The sequence below is a fragment of the Festucalex cinctus genome, chromosome 16 (assembly GCF_051991245.1).
Source record: "Festucalex cinctus isolate MCC-2025b chromosome 16, RoL_Fcin_1.0, whole genome shotgun sequence".
Taxonomy (NCBI): domain Eukaryota; kingdom Metazoa; phylum Chordata; class Actinopteri; order Syngnathiformes; family Syngnathidae; genus Festucalex; species Festucalex cinctus.
In genome coordinates, this window is record NC_135426.1 from 9,330,271 (window position 1) to 9,345,364 (window position 15,094).

General features: G+C 43.6%; 3 protein-coding genes across 14 annotated transcripts in view; 2 read left to right on the forward strand and 1 right to left on the reverse strand.

The window, feature by feature from the left end:
• Positions 1–976, forward strand: part of dmtf1 (cyclin D binding myb-like transcription factor 1) — a 10,467-nt gene extending 9,491 nt beyond the window's left edge. For all 4 annotated transcript variants that reach the window (XM_077499527.1, XM_077499526.1, XM_077499524.1 and 1 more), the window contains one exon: positions 35–976. In XM_077499527.1, coding sequence (XP_077355653.1) covers positions 35–69 — 35 coding nt within the window. In that variant the 3' untranslated portion in view covers positions 70–976. The remainder of the gene's footprint in view (positions 1–34) is intronic.
• tmem243b (transmembrane protein 243, mitochondrial b) lies at positions 156–4,742 on the reverse strand. 3 transcript variants are annotated; one of them, XM_077499538.1, is made up of 6 exons: positions 4,301–4,742; positions 4,024–4,086; positions 2,550–2,780; positions 2,138–2,188; positions 1,891–1,995; positions 156–1,817 (listed from the first exon to the last, which is right to left on the reverse strand). In XM_077499538.1, exons 3-6 carry the CDS (start codon positions 2,625–2,627, stop codon positions 1,698–1,700), a joined length of 354 nt encoding a protein of 117 aa, XP_077355664.1. In that variant the 5' UTR covers positions 2,628–2,780; positions 4,024–4,086; positions 4,301–4,742; the 3' UTR covers positions 156–1,697. The 3 variants fall into 3 exon arrangements, with proteins under 3 accessions (XP_077355664.1, XP_077355663.1, XP_077355665.1); XM_077499537.1 differs by lacking the exon at positions 4,024–4,086; XM_077499539.1 differs by lacking the exons at positions 4,024–4,086; positions 4,301–4,742 and adding an exon at positions 3,379–3,735.
• On the forward strand, positions 1,135–13,768 carry LOC144003366 (uncharacterized). Of its 7 annotated transcripts, none has more exons than XM_077499529.1 (12): positions 1,135–2,002; positions 3,926–4,956; positions 5,033–5,113; positions 5,325–5,460; positions 9,562–9,738; positions 9,828–9,902; positions 10,813–11,043; positions 11,134–11,260; positions 11,341–11,458; positions 11,538–11,672; positions 12,765–12,882; positions 13,034–13,768. In XM_077499529.1, the coding sequence occupies exons 3-11, from the start codon at positions 5,048–5,050 to the stop codon at positions 12,867–12,869; spliced, it is 1,170 nt and encodes a 389-aa protein (XP_077355655.1). In that variant the 5' UTR covers positions 1,135–2,002; positions 3,926–4,956; positions 5,033–5,047; the 3' UTR covers positions 12,870–12,882; positions 13,034–13,768. The 7 variants fall into 7 exon arrangements, with proteins under 7 accessions (XP_077355655.1, XP_077355659.1, XP_077355660.1 ...); XM_077499533.1 differs by having other exon boundaries at positions 11,134–11,254; XM_077499530.1 differs by lacking the exon at positions 1,135–2,002 and adding an exon at positions 2,363–2,600 and having other exon boundaries at positions 4,821–4,956.
• The last annotated feature ends 1,326 nt before the right edge of the window (positions 13,769–15,094 follow it).

Sequence of the window (15,094 nt, forward strand, 5' to 3'; positions counted from 1 at the left end):
GCTGTTTCAACGTCAAGATCTCTCTCGTCTTCAGATCCAATCTTGGAGAACCAGGACGGCTGCGATTAGCACGAGGAGCACGGCCAGCTGTGATGTCAACCTGGAACGCTGTCAAGGTTTTGCTTTTTGTTTTTTGGGTTTTGTTTTTTTTTGGGGGGGGGGGGATTGTTAAACATGAAAACTTTTTACAAGTGCCAATTTTTCATGACATTTTTGGGCTTTTGAGATGAAGATGAAATGCTGACTCATTTCTGGTTACATGTATTTATTCCGACAAATATTAAATAAAAAGAAAAATGTGGCTTTTGACAATCCTAAAGTCGTGGTGAGCTTTTACTCCTCAGGTGGGGGCAGGGGCTTGCTTGCAGAGGTGGCAAATCATGGCCCAGAAAGTAAAAACACTGCCAGCTTGGCTGACATTTGTTAGCTAGCTAGGGAGCTATCTCCCTAGCAGGTAAATGAGCACCATGGGAGCTAGCTAGGGAGCTAGCTAACTAGCACCTGCGGCTCAATCCAAACTGTGGCAGGGTGTTTAACTTTCTGGATCTGGATTTTGCCACCACTGCTTGCTTGCCTGCCTGCCCGTGTGGGAACAAAGAAAGCATTAAAAGTGTCAAATGTAAAAAGTCCTTCGTGGTGTTTTGTTTGGAGAACGTGACGACGAACAAGTGTTTATTGGAATGCTGAGGTCCGCGTGTTTTCTTCCTTCTTGTCTTCAAAGCATCACCAGGCGGACACAAACGTTTAACTAGAGCCTGCGATTAGTGCAAACGTCACCCTGCTAAGCTACCTGGAATGTGTGGAAAAAGTTGACATTTGGCGTAAAAGAAAAAATACATTTGTATAATCATTTTGTGTCTCTGGAAAGCCCTTTGAACATTCATTGATCGCCATCTCAAGCTCCATGCGCAAATATACTCTTTGTCCTCGACACGAAAACAATTTCAGTGCAGGAGTAGAACGACAAAATATTTTTTTTTTAAATCTACTAGTTTATGGCATTTATGTACACTAATAGGACAACTGCATGTTAAAATTGAGGCAAATCACAAGTTGCACAAGTTGAAATCTGCATTCTACTAGTACGCAATTGTCACCTAGTGCACTGTTTTGCCTCTGTAGTCAAGTCCTAATAAGCAAAAGTTATCCTAGCTAAAGGTCCATGCCATTAGTAACATGTAGTTGTCCTACTAGTGAGGACAAAGAATATACTAGTACATTGCTATAAGGATGGATAATCCAACTAGCAGAAAGACTGACTTCAGATTTTTTCCACTCCTGTATAACATTTTGTACACGAGGCAAAACTACTAGTTGGCATTTTGGTGCAACTAGTCACGTCCAGATGCCGACAAAACATTACAAGTAAGCGTGCTAAAAGTGTACAATATCAATTTGATATCAAGCAATAAATGCTGAAACGGCTTTCCATGCTGTGCTACTTTCTTCACGTATTGCCGTTGTCGCCATCGCAACAGTCAAACAAAAAAGCCATTGCGTTAAAGGGCTGGCTTCATTCGCGTCCCCCTGAATGTTGTTCATGTGACAAACACAAAACAGGAAGTGATGTCAAGATGACTTTTCTTGTGTAGTTTCTCCTGTGTCTTGTGCAGCGTGTAAACACGTCCAGTCCAGACCACTGTGGCAGGGTGGGGTTTGTCCCGTCCAGTCCGTTCTAGTTCCGGCATGCTGGTGGCTCACCTGACGTCGTGGAAGTACAGGTTGGCACACAAACACAGCAACACGATGGACGCCAGCTTGTAGTAGATCAGGTTGCGGAATTTGGGTTCCAAGTCGCCTTGGCGGTACCAGAAGATCTGAGAGGAAAACGTCAAATGTTCTGATTCTTTTTTTTTTCACATCACAATCGGACATTTTGTGCGTGAGTACCAGCAAAATGGTGGATCCGCAGGCAAGCAGGATGCAAACAGCAAAGAAGACGTTGAGCGGCCGCGGAGGCAATGAAGGGAAAACGAAAGAGCTGATAACAGTCACCTGCAAGGTAAAAAGCACTTTCTCACTTTTTTCAGCATTACGATGCACAAGGGTGTGATATTAGGAATAAAAAGTGCCGACTCAGGTGTTTGAGGGAATAAAAATATCTGTAATAATAAATAGTCAAATAGCACACACGTACCAGCACAACTAGAGATGTAAATCCGCCCACTGCCAAATTGATGATGCGATCCTGGGATGAAAAAAAACAACAAAAAACACTTGATCATGACTTGGCATTGTAAAAATAAATAAATAAATAAATAAATAAATAATAAAAATATATATATAAAAAAAAAAAGACACTTGATCATGTGATACACATCAAATCATAAAGCGTTTCCATGACCACATGATAAAGAAATATCTCAAATGTTAGCCTGTCAATGGGATTTTACATTATGTACTAGCATTAAGCTAAATGGACTTTTATAAGGCAATGCTGTGTGATTTAAAATACACAACATGCTTGAAGATTAGAAGTTCCGTTCAGTTCCCTCAATTTGTATAATTTAGCGCAAGTTTTAAGCGTGATGTCTTGAGCGTCATCCTACCCGTGCTGACGTCTCCCCAAACAGAGGTCTGTTGTCCAGGCCGCTGGTGCCGTAAGTCCTGCTACTGAACTCATCCATGGCTCGCACACTCCACTCAGCAGCGCCGCCACCTAGACACACTGGGCCAGTGTCGCATGCTAGCCCCGGCCGGCTACCTAGCGTCGCCGTGTGCTACGTCGAGGGGCTGACAGGACATTTGGGAGGGGGTGGTGGGGGCCACGACGCGTTTGCCTGTGAAATGTACACAAATGTTTTTCATTTTGATCTCATGACAAACATGTTTTGCAAAAAAGCTGAGCTCGGAAAGTAGTCACAGTGCTTAGATTTTTCCACTTTTTCGGAATTCATTACAAAATGTTTTAAATGTAGTTTTTCTTGAAATATTCTACAAGCAACAACCTGTAATGACAACACAAAAAGGTTGTTTTCAAATTTATTAACTCATAATTCACTGCCATTGACAGATTTAGATGTCAGTGATTGAGCTTTACTGGACTGGGAGTGAATTACTTTTTTTAAGAAACAAATCACGTGTGCAAAAACTACATTCAACAAGGAAGCATTTAGACTACAGTGCTTATGTTACAGCCTGTTCCATGTATTTTTCACACTCAAATTCAACATGCAAAGTGACTAAATAACAACATGGAAAAAAAAGCGTTTTGAAAATGAATGCGAATTTCTTGAAAACAACAAAATCACATGCATATATTATGGACTTATTCAGTGCGCTTCACTTTTTTCCATGTTATGTTACATCACAGCCTCAAATGTGCACAGAATGCCCCATAGTGATTTTGAGGAATTAAAAAAAAAAAAAGTACTTAACTGTTCGCTTTGGTGACTTGTAAAATTTTGTGAGAAAAGTGATTCGAGCACTCAACTTCCCCTTTTTGTCATGTGCTGAATGAAACCGCAGTAAGAGGAAGTTGAAAGTGCAACAAATCTGGACTGTGAATGATGCTGATGTTTCAAAGTGAAAACGCACACAGAGTGGCTGTCATTGTGGGTCACATGTTTGCAGGAATGGTATCGAAAAGCCGACAAAACAAGAGGGTGATTATGAAAAGGGCAGCTTAAGGGCCCGTAAGCTACAAAGCACATTCCTCCTCAGACTTGTGATGCTCAAACGTCTTTCAGACCACAAGCGTGTAGCTGCTTGACTACATTACAATAAATAAATAACAGCAATAGAAAGAAGGATCTGAAATCAATATTGCACTTGAGACTACAAATTTCAATTGTAAATCAATTGCGGCCTTATGTTATGTTGTTGTTATTGACCAACAAACGTAGATTTGTACGTCAACACACATCTTTTGATTGGCTTTTTTTGTCCTGATGTTTATGTGCCACTGACATTGACTGGCGACCAGTCCTGGTGTCCCCTTGGGCTACCGTACAACTTGGCGACCTATCAGCCAATCAGACGCCTGCTCACTGTCATCAGAGGGGTACGTCTGCGTGATCTCACCTTTGGCTTGATGTGGCGACTAGTGTCAGCAAGCCGGAAGTGGGCGCCTCAAGCTAAACTAAGCTAAGTAAACATGGGGAAAAAAATCAAGTGTCAAAGAACGAGCAAAAGCTGTTAGCTCCCCGTGCTAACGTGAGCTTTAGCAGGCTAATTCCGGCGCATGTTCACTTGCTAGCGAGGCTAAGCTAACGCCGTAACTATCACCGATCCATGCGTGTGCTAAAACTGTTATTTAGATAGGAAAACATGTTGCTGACGGAGAAATGAAAAGACTTGCCTTGCCAAATGAGCGCCACTTCGCTTGAAAGGGAAACTTTACACTACACACACACACTAACATACACAGACGGGATCGATGAGGAATTAAAGGGCACGGGCTTGAGTCCAACTTCAAGTCGTTAAAGGGGAGTGGCCACGCGAGTCTGCCGACTTTAAAATGCGTACCATTCTCGACGCCGTTAAAAAGGAAGAAAACGGATAAACTTGAACAGGCATCAATGAATGAAAATACATCGTTAAAGGCTCCGCGTAGGGGGGGCATTGTTGTATCGAGGATATATTTCGCTCACCGTTATTCACGCAAATAAATTTGGGATTTTTCACGTTTTTCAGATCCACAAACATTTTCGCGATTCACACGTGTTTTTCAATTATGCGACAGCTATGACGCATTTAAAAGCCCGTCCGAGCTAGTCCACAAAAAAGTATAAAACAAGCAATTCACTCATATGTACATTTTGTATCGTATAGTGACGTAACAAATAATGCATAGTTGTCGAAATAACATTTTATCTTAGATTGTATTTTATTTAGTTGAGTCGTCGGGAAAGCGTTAATGATGACGTCATGGAGGTCGACGGTGTGACGTGCTCGCCAGCTTCCCTCCAATGATGATGATGACGAGCAAGAGCAGCGGAAGCGTCAAGTCAGCAGGTAAATTCATCAATCGTCGTCACGTCATGTTAATGTCATATGCACTTCGTATCATGCTAATAATAGCATGTTCAAGGTCGTTCACGTCTCCATGGCAACCGCCACACCAACAGCGCACGTCGGAGTGCAACACGCTGACGTCACTGCTTATTTGCATGTGAGCATAGGCGCAGTAAATCCATTCGTTATCTGTTTTGTTGGTCCTTATTAGGGTATATCCCTGCTGACTTTGTGCCAGCGAGGCGGGGGTACACCCTGGATTGGTCGCAAGCCAATGTCGGGCACCGACAGACAAACAGTAGAATGCTCAATAATATTTATCATTCAATGTACATAATAAATGTGCACTTAATGTTGATGCCTTTTAGGAGGACGATGAGGATGACGAGTCTTCATCGTACCAGCCTGGCTGCGGCTTGAGGACCCCCAGGACCAGCCAGGACTCCCCAAACATGGATGGACTGCGGCTGCCCCCTCTCATCGAGGAGGTTCTGGACTCCCGTGGTCAGTGTGAGCAACGTCTCAACATATGAGGCCACGTCACAGACATCAGTCAGGATTGACATCCTCTTAGGCTGGCAATATGAAATACTTTTATAATCCTTTATTCCATCAAATAGTCCATTGATTCATTTTAAAATGTATACAAAGCCTTTTTTGTTGTTGATTAGTGTTTAGGCATTAACCAAGTGCTGTTGTTTGTGTGGTCTTGTTAAATTGATTTAAAATAAATACATAATAAAGTAACATAACATGAGAGGGATTGAAGTTGTACTCACCAAACTTTTTTTTATAACTGATTCAGTTTCTAGTTTTGTCATTGTCAAGTTAAATCAGATATTTGCAAAGGTCTTACATTGATTAAACACAAAAGTTAAGATCAGTTTGCTTTCATGGAAGTCTACAGAAATCAGAGAATTATTGTTCAGAGAGAATTTTCATTTCTCAAAACCATGACTTGCTTGTCTTAATTTGATAATTGGTTATAGTTGTTGTTGATTAATCTGTTATCAATTGCCTTTGTCACCTCTAAAATCTTCTCTACTAAAATCAACTCATATAATTATGTGACATTTCTCTGAGAGCAAGAAAGTGTTCCCGTAGTGACCGTGAGTGTTTTGTTAATGTAAATGAGAGCATTTGACTGAGTAAAAGAGTATGTGTGAGAGCAGAAAAATTGTGTATGTTTGTATAAGAAGAACATATCAGTAATGTTAATGAGAGCATTTAAGTAGTTGTACGAATGTTTCAGTAGTGCGTGTAAGAGGGTGCATCTTACTGAAATGAACTCATATAAAGATGTTAAAAATACTGTGAGAACAAAAAGTGTTGTGTGCATGTGTTTTGGCCATGTGTATGAGCATTTTAGTAGTGTTAGAGCATGAAAAGGTGTAATTGTGTGAGAGCAGAAAAACAAATCGCTTATGTCTGAGATTATTTCAGAAAGGTATATGAGAGCATTTAAGTAGAATAGAATAGAATAGAATTCAACTTTATTGTCATTGCACTGTCACAAGTTCAGAACAACGAAATGCCGTTTGCATCCATCCAGAAGTCCTTTAGCAAGAGTAAATTATATATTTTAAAAATAAGATCGATTTAGTATGTACACATTATGGCAGGATATGAATATGTATATAATATTGATAAACAGCTAAATAATTGTATATGACTGTCTCTACAGTATTTACAGATATTTATTTACAGTAGTGCAATTATGATCAGGAGACAGTGTTCAGGAGTCTAACAACAGTAGGGAAGTAGCTATTCTGATATCTAGTGGTCTTAGTCCGGAGGCTCCTGTAACGCCTTCCAGAGGGCATGAGGGTAAAGTGTCCATGTGCTGGATGACTGGAGTCTTTCGTGATTTTCTTCGCCCTCTTCAGGCACCGCCTCATATAGATGTCCTCAACAGAGGTGAGTGGTGCACCGGCGATGCGCTGGGCGGCTTTCACCACCCTCTGCAAAGCCTTCCGGTCCATAGCTGAGCAGTTTCCATACCAAACTGTGATGCAATTGGTCAAAATACTCTCAATAGTGCAGCGGTAGAAGTTCACCAGAAGATGTGAGGACAGATGGTTCTTTCTCAGAGCCCTGAGGAAGAAGAGCCGTTGGTGAGCCTTTTTAACCAGCTTGGAGCAGCTAGTTGTCCATGTGAGATCCTCAGAGATGTGGATTCCCAGGAACTTGAAGTTGTTCACACGCTCCACCACCATCCCTTTAATGTGGATGGGTGTATGTGGGGCTGCATTCCTCCTGAAGTCCACAATTAGCTCCTTGGTCTTCTCAGTGTTGAGCAGCAAGTCGTTGGAGTCGCACCACTCAGCCAGATGATCCACCTCCTCCCTGTAGGCAGCCTCATCGTTGTCTTTGATGAGGCCAATCACCGTGGTGTCATCTGCAAACTTAATAATGGTATTGGAACCACTGAAAGGTCTGCAGTCGTGGGTGTAAAGAGAATAAAGGAAGGGACTCAACACACAGCCTTGTGGCACGCCGGTATTTATAGTGATGGTAGATGAACAATAATTATCTAGTCGGACATGTTGAGGCCGGCTAGTCAGGAAATCCAGTAACCAGTTGCACATGAGGGGACTGATGCCTAGATCCATAAGTTTTGCAATGAGTTTTGAGGGGCTGACTGTATTGAATGCAGAACTGAAGTCTATGAACAGCATTCTAGCGTAGGTGTTTCTATTATCCAAATGTGAGAGAACAGAGTGCAGCGCTATGGAGACGGCATCCTCTGTGCTCCTGTTCTGCCGATAGGCAAATTGGTGGGGATCCAAGGTGGGGGGAAGACAAGATCTGAGGTGTGCCAAGACCAGCCGCTCAAAGCACTTTGCAATGATCGGGGTGAGGGCTACCGGACGGTAGTCACTGAGGCTTGATGGGATGGAGTTTTTGGGTATTGGTACGATGGAGGTGGATTTAAAGCAGGTTGGTACCACAGCATGAGCCAAGGACAGGTTGAATATGTCTGTAAGTACACCTGCCAGCTCACCAGAACACGCTCTAAGAACTCGTCCAGGAATGCCGTCAGGACCCGCAGCCTTGTATACTGTAATCTTGCTCAACATCTCTCCTACATCGTTGGAGGAGAGAGTCAATGGTTGGTGGTCCGGAGTCACATCTGCCTTGGTTGCAGTTGTTAAGTTCTTCCTCTCAAAACGAGCATAAAAGTTGTTGAGCTCATTGAGAAATGAGATATCAGAGGAAGCGGGGGAAGGTCTGGTGGTCTTGTAATCTGTGATCGTCTGTAATCCTTTCCATATGAGACGTGGATTGGAGTTGGAGAAGTGCTCTTCTACCTTCTCCTTATAGTGGCGTTTGGCCTTCTTGATGCCCCTCTTCAGATCAGCCCTGGCTGTGCTATAGGCCTGTGCATCCCCTGACCTGAAGGCGCTGTTGCGAGCTTTCAGCAGGAGTCGGACATTCCTATTCATCCAAGGCTTCTGATTAGGGTACATAGTAATCTGTTTCTGGGTGGTGACGCTGTCTACAGTGGTGGAGATGTGGTTCAGTACAGACGAGGCGTACTGATTCAAATCTACGTTGGTGAACATATTCCAGTCTGTGTTTTTGAATCGGTCTTGGAGCACAGCATCTGTCCCAACTGGCCATACATTTATTGTCCTTACAATTGGTTTCACACGTTGGATGAGTGGTGAATACCGAGGTGTGAGGAACAGGGAGAGATGATCTGATTGCCCGATGTGGGGGAGGGGTGTTGCTTTATATGCTCCAGCCAAATTGGAGTAAACATGATCCAAGATCTTGTCCCCTCTAGTATGGCAGGAGACATGTTGATGGAATTTGGGGAGGACTGTCTTCAAATTGCAGTGGTTAAAGTCACCAGCAACAATGAAAGCACCCTCGGGATGTTTGGCCTGGTGTTTGCTAATAGCAGCATAAAGTTCTTTCATAGCTACTTTAGCATTAGCATCCGGGGGGCTATATACTACAGTGAGTATAATGGAAGTGAATTCTCTAGGAAGATAAAAAGGTCTACATTTGACCATTAAAAACTCTACACTAGGTGAGCAATATCTTTCGATCGTGGCAGAGTCCATGCACCAAGCTTTGTTAGTGTAAATGCACAAACCTCCACCTCTGGTCTTGCCGGAGTCGTCTATTGTCCTGTCAGCTCGGTGTAAATGACGTCCTGCTAACTCAATAGCATTGTCCGGGTAGCTATTGTTTAGCCACGTTTCAGTAAAAACCATAACATTTGAGTCCATAATCCGTTTATTATTGGCGATGGAGAGTCGTATTTCATCCATTTTATTTGCCAAAGAACGGACATTGGCGAGGAAAATGCTAGGTAGGGGGAGCCGATGTGGTGTTAGCTTTAGCTTAGCTCGTAACCCTCCGCGCCGCCCCCGCCTTTGTTTACGTTCTCGGCGCCGTCTGCGTGCACTTCCGCCTGGGCGGGCAGAGTGAGCAGCCTCCGGTGTAAGTAGTTGTGCAAGTCTTTCAGTATTAACATTAACGTTGAATGGTGTGAATGAGAGCGTTTCAGCGGTGTTACGTTAAACTGTGAGAGCGTTTTAGGAGTGGAAGTGAGCGGGGACAAACTTCTAAATCAATCATTTTGTTTTGCAGGCCAACTGAAGGAGGACATGTGTGAGAAGACACCAGATGGAGAGTTTGATGAGGAGGAGGAGGATGAAGAGGTGGGCGTGGAGGAGCTCCGAGTTCGCATGGTGGAGGTGCTGATGGAGCTGGAGGAGACGCGGCAAAACTCCCGCAGACACGAGGAGAACTTTCTGGAAATGCGCAGTGAGAAGCATGAGCGGTCTTCTTGACGTGTTTTTTTTTTTTTTTGTTTTTTTTTTTTTTTTTTTTTTTAATGACCTTGTTGTTGTCAGGCATGTTGGAGGACGAGCGAGCGGCTCGGGCCCAGCAGGCCGAAACGTTCAGCAGACAAACGGAAGCTCTGAAAGGTAGCGGCCATTTTCTTATGTCTCGCCAACAACTTACAATAAAAACACGTCAGGGACACGGGATGAGCATGTCTAAAAAGTTGTTTCAAAAATAATTGCGGCATATCTTTGTCGTCGTCGTAGGTGTCCCACTGGTGAAGCCAAAGACTGTACTAGCACATGGATCTTAAACTGGTTGTGAACTTTATAGAAAGACTCGCTTGTAGGACAATTCAGCGCACTAGTAGAAAGTCTAGAGCACACTTGTGGGAATGTTTTGCTAGTAATGTTTTGTTTTTGTTTTTTTCCCACGACGACGGGGCCGGGCGAACGTGTCAGCTGCGTGACGTCACTCCCGTAGCAATTTGAAAGCACGCATGGATTTTTTTTTTTTCTTCACTCACTCATTTACACACGTGAGTGAGTGAGTGAGTGAGTGAGTGAAAAAAAATAAAAAGAATCGTGCGTGCTTTCAAATTGCCGCGGGAGTGATGTCACGCAGCCGACATGTTCGCCCGGCCCCGTTTGCGACACGCTACCCCCCGCTCTGCGATTGGCTGGAGGGGTGTAAACACTGTCTTTCCACAGAAACGTCCCGTTGTTTACAAAACAAACACAAAAAGCAAAATACAGGCTGGGACCCCCCCAGCCTGTATAACCCCGGGGGTTTAGGACGAAATCACCACCAAAGATTAAGATAAACCCAGATGTGTAGACTGAGAGAAAGTTAAAGTGTGTACATCCTGTATTTAAAAAGTGTATTTTCCTGAGTGAATCCGGCAGACTCCGCCTTTAAAGAAGAATTGATTTCATAATTAAACAATATCCGATTTGAATTGAAGTGAATCGAATCAAATTGATCAATCTGAACTCTTGTGAATGGAAATGGAATCAATTTGAGGACATTTAGAATCGACTGACTCGCTTGCAGCCGAGTTGACGGGCGTCCGGCGGGAGCTTGCAGTGGCGGTGCAAGAGAAGTGGAGCGAGCTGGAAGAGGCCCAGGCGGAGCTGCGCCGGGCGGAGGAGGAGGCGCTGGCGCTGCAGGAGACCGGCGAGGAAGCGGCGGCCGAGCGGGAGAACGACATCGCCTGCCTGCAGGAGGAGCTGTGTCGCCTCCGGGCCCAGCTCCAGCACCTGCGCGACGTGAAGGGTTGTCATGGTAACATACATCACTTGTTCGTCAGAAGTAACAAAGTGCCACTTTGACAGCTGAGTTAGCTTTGGCTACAATAATGATTGTCGCCTGAAGGTGGCGACAGAGCGCGCCTGGAGGAGGAGTTTGCCTCTCTGAGCCGAGAGCGTCTTCTGCTGAGCGAAGCCAACCAGGATCTGAGCTGCAAAGTGCGACGAGAAGAGCAAGCTCAACCAGCGTGCGTGTGAGCTGTCAATCAAAGTGCAGAACCATCAGCGTCTGTCAATCACACGTCAAATCTTTTTTTTTTCTTCCATATGTCAGAACGGAGGGCGACGCCTACATCAGTCTGTGCCACACCTCCGCCAGTCTTCCAGACATCCAAGAGCTTCAGGTGCGACTGCAGCGGGCCGAGGACGCCGGATTCCGGGCGCAGTCTGAGGTAGCGTCAAAGTTACGAGCGCCGACCCGGGTTGCGTGGCGTAGTTGACGCGCGTTTTGTCTTGTTGCACTTGCGTCAGTGCGAGCACGCGAAGCGCTCGCTCGGCTCACTGCAGCGTCTCCATGACGACAGCCGGCACGAGTGCGCCGCCCTGGAGGAAGAGCTGCGTCGCTGCAAAGCGGAGCTGCTGCGGCTGCAGGTTGATAGTGTGCAGGTGAGGGAGAGTGGCTCTGATTGGTTGCTCAAGGGGTGGGCAAGTATGGAAATTTTCCGTTATCCTGTAATATTTGACATTATTTTGTATTTTTCCCTAAAATTGGTTGGGATTTTTTTTCATGCAATAATTTTGATTTATTGTAAAATGATACAATGCAAAAAATGCTTTAAACAACTGTACATAATAAAATAAATACATATTAAATATATGTAGCGGCACGGTAGTCGAGTGGTTAGCACGTCCGCTTCCCAGTTCTAAGGTCTCCGGTTCGAGTCCAGGCTCGGACCTTCCTGGGTGGAGTTTGCATGTTCTCCCCGTGCCTGCGTGGGTCTTCTTCGGGTACTCCGGTCTCCTCCCACATTCCAAAGACATGCATGGCAGGTTAATTGGGCGCTCCGAATTGTCCCTCGGTGTGCGTGTGCGTGTGGATGGTTGTTCATCTCTGTGTGCCCTGCGATTGGTTGGCAACCAGTCCAGGGTGTCCCCCGCCTACTGCCCAGAGCCAGCTGAGATAGGCGCCAGCAGCCCCCGCGACCCTTGTGAGGAATAAGCGGTCAAGAAAATGGATGGATGGATATATGTATATTAAAAAAATGCAAAATGCATTTATAACATATATTAATTCCCTATAATTAAAAATAAATTGTATAAATATTTAGTGTTTATATTTCAAATTTGATTTTTAACTATAAATTTGTATAAAATATTTAAAAAGTGAAATGTATCTGATTATTTCTATTTTATTAATTTAGAAATAAATGTATGATTTTTAAATTCTACCATCAAGTAAATGACAAATGTATGATTTTGGGGGGGGTTCATTTTACTAATATTTTGATAATTATCAATAAGTTAACATAAAATATAAATAAATTTCATCATAAATTTTAAATAAATGAAATAAACAGAACATTTTTTATTTTTTTTTTAAAACAAACAAAACAAAAACAAAACACCCTTAGACCCTCCTCCCGTATGATGTCGCCATCTCCTCACCACCTGTCACCTGATTGGCACTCGCCTCCCCCCCTCTTGACATCACTTCCTGTCACACATGGCCACTTCCTTCCTTGTGTGTGTCGTTCTCAGCGCCGCCCCAGCCCCGCCGAGCCCCCCCTCGCGTCGGCCCCACTGCTAGGCGTCATTGTCATAGTGGCCTTGATGTGGTGCTGGTGGGAGGAGCTGGCGTCCTAGAAATTGGGAGCAGGTACGGGCTGAGACTTGTTCATATGACCTTCTATCGCCTCGGGGGTCATATGTGTCACTTCCTGTCACCACATTGCTGAATGTGTTTAAAGGTGAAAGGTCATCACCACTTTTTTTTTCACCAACAATGTTCTCTCCTTCCTGTCTTTCAGGATGACGCAGGAAGTTGGAACTTTGTGCCAGCTGTGGTAGCAGTGGCAGCCATCTTGGTTCTGGTGGTCCCCAGTTTGACCAGAACTTGATAGGAAGTGACATCACGGCCATCCTGAAACCCTTCAGACCAAAGCAGTCGCACTCAAAGAAGCTCGTCATGGATCAATTAGGAACCGTCCATACATCTGTTTTTTATTTATTTATTTATTTTTAATCTCGCTTATCTTCAGGTAAACTGGATCTTTGACGTCAATAGCCGTCAATGGCAGTAAATGAGTTAAGGCTGACTTTGGGTGAAGGGCCAGGTGCACTGTGGACTGGTCACCAGACAGGGTATATACAGACAAACAATGGACTGGTCGCCAGTGTATGTCAGGAGACATATAGACAAATAGACTCGTCTTCAAGCAATTTTAGCGACTGGTCAACAGTTCATGTCAATGCACATATAGACAAACAATAGATTGGTTGCCAGTCAATGTGTTGGCATAATCATGCACGTCATTAACAGTCATCAATAGCATTGTTAAACTTAAAAAGTGAAATGTAAAAAAAGAAATTTATGTTCTCTATGTAAATATTGCATGCTTCTCATCACTATGCTTTTAGTCAAGTTACATACACTCCCTGATGCAATATGAAGCTAACAGCTAGCCCGCTAATGTACAATGTGTAGTGCTTATGTCTTGTGCAAAAAGCCAATAAACATCACTCCATGGTGGCCAACAACATAATGACAAACACCCATCCACTTTCGACACTCCATCTTATTAGGCAAATGTGAACTGTTGTCCTATGCAGAGCGAGGAGCTGTTGGTGACAACTGTCCCGGCTTCATCACGTAAGTCTGATTGTCAACTTGCCGATGATGACAACGTGTTTAGGTTCCTGTTGGAAGGTTGCCGTGGAAACGTGTTGTACACGGGAGACTTCAGGCTAGCCTTGGGGGATGCCGGCAGGATGGAACATCAAAATGAAGAGGTGAGTATCAAATGCAGCTCTGGTTGTGTCGGTCAAGATTAACTATTAGGTGTCCAAGCACAACGTGAGGCCCCCGCATGCTGAGGCACTTAATGACACACAGTGACTTAAATGTTAACAAACAAAATGCGGGCCGGCACGCCACCAACCTCCCTGCCGACAGCTTAACGCCAGCTGGGGGCCTGTCGTGAAGCGGATCCAACATGGTGTAAAAGCGTCCAGGTGTCTAAACAAGGCAAACATCACCCTAATGTTAGAAATAGTCGATTCAATTGTTCAAATTGTCCTTCTGCAATGAAACTCAACTCTTAAATTTCTTCACAGGTGCTAATTAAAAGATGGAAGATTGGAAGGATTTTAATGCATTTTTAACTGTAAATTTAATAAAATTATATTCAATTCTACTGCACGAAATGAGTCATTTTTGAAAACTGTCATTTTTGTTGTTTTTTGGGAGGGCAAAGCCCATCCAGATTGAAATTGGTTGGCTTTTATGTAGTCCGAGCAGTCACAAAAAATATTTTTTTTTCAAGATGACTTGAAAACCACATTCTGGAGGTAATTAATTTCATATTGCAGTTGGACAGGATGTCAGTCTAAAGAGCTTCAACCAGATTGCTTTTAACTGTCAATGAAATCTTTCTACAGCAGTGTCACTTGATCAGTCTGTATACATTAGCACTTATATAAATGGTCTGCATGTAAAATTGTTCATGTTAAAATTCACCTCCCTGAAAAACTCGGTGATTTAATGTATTATGACTATAATGGAATTGTAAATGTTTACTATTTTGCTTCTGTATGCCATCTTCTGGCTGCATATTCCAATTAGTCAAATAATTAAACAGGAAAATACCCGGATTTAAAAAAAACAAAAAAAACAAAAAAAAAAACGTTGGTGACCCCTGGTTAGTGCGAATGAGTAATTTAAAATGTTTAAACTTTAACATCTGCGTGTACCGTTCGACACACATTAATGACAAATTTGCCCACTACTTCGTTATTTTCCACGGCGTTTATTATTATCATTATTTTAGCTAGTAAGCTCTCCATTTAGCCGCGACCCGGAAGTTAAACAC

What these genes read in the sequence shown, in the direction of transcription:
- tmem243b (XM_077499537.1), bottom strand. Translation starts at nt 2,627, where the DNA reads ATGGATGAGTTCAGTAGCAGGACTTACGGCACCAGCGGCCTGGACAAC. An exon ending in TTGGGGAGACGTCAGCACGG is followed by an intron (nt 2,189 to 2,549) that starts GTAGGATGACGC and finishes TTTTCATCCCAG; the next exon opens with GATCGCATCATCAATTTGGC. An exon ending in GCGGATCCACCATTTTGCTG is followed by an intron (nt 1,818 to 1,890) that starts GTACTCACGCAC and finishes TTTTCCTCTCAG; the next exon opens with ATCTTCTGGTACCGCCAAGG.
- LOC144003366 (XM_077499529.1), top strand. Translation starts at nt 5,048, where the DNA reads ATGGCAACCGCCACACCAACAGCGCACGTCGGAGTGCAACACGCTGAC. An exon ending in ACGTCACTGCTTATTTGCAT is followed by an intron (nt 5,114 to 5,324) that starts GTGAGCATAGGC and finishes GATGCCTTTTAG; the next exon opens with GAGGACGATGAGGATGACGA. An exon ending in ACAAACGGAAGCTCTGAAAG is followed by an intron (nt 9,903 to 10,812) that starts GTAGCGGCCATT and finishes ACTCGCTTGCAG; the next exon opens with CCGAGTTGACGGGCGTCCGG.